This window comes from Daktulosphaira vitifoliae, unplaced genomic scaffold (assembly GCF_025091365.1).
Source record: "Daktulosphaira vitifoliae isolate Bord-2020 unplaced genomic scaffold, ASM2509136v1 Scaffold_297, whole genome shotgun sequence".
In the NCBI taxonomy this organism is placed as follows: domain Eukaryota; kingdom Metazoa; phylum Arthropoda; class Insecta; order Hemiptera; family Phylloxeridae; genus Daktulosphaira; species Daktulosphaira vitifoliae.
In genome coordinates, this window is record NW_026099862.1 from 132 (window position 1) to 3,529 (window position 3,398).

The 3,398-nt window shown below is 24.5% G+C and overlaps 1 protein-coding gene across 1 annotated transcript; it reads left to right on the forward strand.

Annotated features, from left to right (window-relative positions):
- The first annotated feature begins 1,384 nt into the window (after positions 1-1,384).
- On the forward strand, positions 1,385-2,727 carry LOC126909361 (calmodulin-like). The gene is made up of 3 exons (XM_050691775.1): positions 1,385-1,688; positions 1,757-2,041; positions 2,099-2,727. The coding sequence occupies exons 1-3, from the start codon at positions 1,604-1,606 to the stop codon at positions 2,128-2,130; spliced, it is 402 nt and encodes a 133-aa protein (XP_050547732.1). The 5' UTR covers positions 1,385-1,603; the 3' UTR covers positions 2,131-2,727.
- Positions 2,728-3,398: the final 671 nt, after the last annotated feature.

The window sequence follows — 3,398 nt, forward strand, 5'->3', positions numbered from 1 at the left end:
GCCCAAGAGAGTCGTAACAAAGACTATAATATGTACAGAGAGCACCATACCCGAAAAAATTCTCGCCTTAACACAAATGAAGATCTTTTGCATATATTACTTATATCATCTGATCCTTGCATTTCCAGTTTGAATAGACAAACAAATTATTATTCAAAGGAACTGACAATGGAAACAAGGACTTTATTAATACAACACAATAATGATGCTGAATATAGTAAAATTTAGGAGGATATGGAATTAAATAATTCTTTATCAGAATTAAATTTCTAAATATAATTACCAAATTTGTAAATAACAAAACAGTGGGAACATGGCATAGTTTGGTCCAGTATAGATTTAATCTGACAGTGATTAAAATCTTGTATTTATGTATGCTTAATTAATTTCTTCCATTCTTAATAATGGCTNACTATCATAAAAAACGCTTCGATGCAAATCTGTAGAAATTGTTTATTTTTAAAAAAATTATGGATTATTCCAAAAGCAACATGATTCCTATTTCCTTATTTATATCCCGATTACAAGTTTTATGATTTATAAGTGAAATATTTGTAAAAATATTTACTATAGTAAATGAATATAATATGAAATGATATTTAATAATTTAGTATTGTAATTTTTACGGAGAAATAGTGAAAATTTCCACTACTTGATGATACGGTACAAATAAAAACAAAACATGTAATAAATACATCGCGTCGCAATGGACACATTGATTATAATTGGTAATTATTATAATGATAATTATCGATAATCGATGTGCAACTACGAACGAATAATTGTATATACTCGTATTATAATAATTAAATGTATTGTAATATTAATAATAAAAAAATTAAATTCAGAAAAATTATTATATAAATGTAAATACACATAAAACTAATAAATATAAGCCATGTTTGAGCTCAAAGAAATACAAGAAAAATTAATTAAAATACATTTTGTAATAGTAAAAGCTTTTGTTTATGGCCTTAAAAATCAGATTTTACAGTAATAAGAATTTTTTTACGAAGCAAAGTTTCTTAAGGAAATTTTTAAAATTAAGTTTATTTTTTCGTAATATAATTTTTAGTAATGGATATAATTATGTAATTTATTTATTTTTTAATTTTTATCCATATTTATATATTATATGGTAACAAATAATGTCTTTGAATTTAAAAAAATGAACTTTTTTATTTATATTTATACTTTTTACTATGAACTTTAAAAATAGGGACGCGCCTGCTAAAGGGTTAATATTAAAAAAATAGTAATTTTTTGCTATTTTTATTACTGTTTCATTTTAAAATTCAAAGTAGCTAATTTTAACTCTTTTCTTACAAAAACTGTTGATGGGTCGGTAATAAATTTAGTATGAGATTTATTAACCTTTTAAATACATAGAGTGGGTATATAGGAGGAATGTACACCGCTTGGTCATATACATACACCAATACGTGCAGTACCCAACCTCTCATAATGACATATTATGTCCATTTTACCATAACCAATTTTACGGTGGGTAAATAAAATAATTTTACACTCCCAAAACTTTTGTTCTATATGCACCTATGTTGGTATTAAAAAATAATAAATTTTAGAATTTAAGGAAGCATTTATGTTGTTTAATAAGGACCATGATGGAAAAATAACAGAGGCCGAATTAGGTGTCGTAATGAGATCCTTAGGGCAGAGACCAACTCGTTAGTAAACTTGAATATTTTGTTAAATTTAAAAATTTAATATTTGAGATAATTTTATATATTTTAAGAATCTGACTTACGAGGGATGGTTAATGAAGTTGATCAAGATGGTAATGGAAGTATTGAATTTAATGAATTTCTTCTTATGATGGCTCGGAAATTAAAGGTATCAGACGGTGAAGAAGAAATGCATCACGCATTTAATGTATTTGATAAAAATGGTGACGGTTTTATAACATTTGTTGAGTTGAAACGTGTCATGTTTAGTATTGGAGAACGGCTTACTGATGAAGAAATTGAAGATATGATTAAAGAAGCGGATTTAAATGGAGATAAAAAAATTGATTACAATGGTGAATTTTATGTATAGATTTTATTGAAATAAATACTTACAGTAATTTTTTTTTCAGAATTCATAACCATAATAACATCGAAAAAGTAAAATGTGACATATGAACAATATATTTCATTTCGCTTATGACTACTTAATATTAAGACGTTAATAAAAATGTTCTAATTTATTTTATTATCTGTATATTTCAATAATTCTTAGAATTACTTTGAGAAAATTTCTCAGCTGATAAATCCCATCTTTGAACCCATAAAAATTTTTTTGGCAAAAATGTCTAACCTTAGAAACAATTACGTAAGTATATGGAAGGGTATAAAGAAGCATATTATGTTGTAATATATGGGATTTTCACAATCACTATAATATTGAAAGTAAAATAAAAATTCATCTTAAGAAGATCATAAGAAAATTAATATAGAGCTCTCTAAAATAAATTCTTCGTAGGTCACAAATTTATATATAATTTACAAATAAATATAGTTAACTATTTTTTATAGTTGGTTCGACCATATGAATATTATTCCTAGTTAAATAGTTGTTTTGTCTCTATATTAATCATAACTTTTTATTTGAATAACTATATAGTTTTTTTACGTGTTTAAGTAGATTTTTAAATGTTTTTTTTTTAAACATTATAGGTATATATTATATGTAAATAAGTAAAATAATAAATTCTTTTCAAACATATATCATGTGTTTTCTAGTTATTATTTAAGATATATTGACTTTAAAATTATTATTGATTCATTAGTTCGTTTGTCTCCCGGAATTAATGTTACATAATAATGACATATTAGCAGGCTTTAGAACAATCATCTAAAAAATATTATATTTTCATTCACATACACTAAAAATGAATGCATTCGTGTTTAAATAAATTTTATATATATAAAATATTGAAAAGCCTAATAGTAAATACTAAATGGCAGAAGCGCCTCCTTAACCATTCAATTTGAGCTTCTATTAATAGATCTCTAAAATGAACCCAACCCGAAAAGTTTTTGATTATAAGCAATTAAAACATCAAAAGGTAACACAAGTCTTACAACGTGTGTAGATTTTACTCAATATTTTATATTTTGCTAATGAAAATTTCAATAATAAAAATTTTTATTTATTAACACTTGTAAAAGATATAAAAATTAGTGAGTATAATAAAATTACTGATTAAAATATTAAATATTTAATTGCGTAAAAAAATACAATAGTATAGTAGGGTCGCGACACAATATGGACGTGGGATAGTTCAGACAAGTATAGAGATGATATCTGACAGTGATTAATATCACTATCATAAGAAACGCTTCGATGCAAATCTGTAGATTTCATTTGTTTCATTTAGAGAAATTGGTGGATTA

Coding starts and splice junctions, on each gene's coding strand:
- LOC126909361 (XM_050691775.1), top strand. CDS start 1,604: ATGTTGTTTAATAAGGACCATGATGGAAAAATAACAGAGGCCGAATTA. Junction 1,689..1,756: donor CTTAGGGCAGAGACCAACTC/GTTAGTAAACTT, acceptor ATATATTTTAAG/AATCTGACTTACGAGGGATG. Junction 2,042..2,098: donor TAAAAAAATTGATTACAATG/GTGAATTTTATG, acceptor TTTTTTTTTCAG/AATTCATAACCATAATAACA.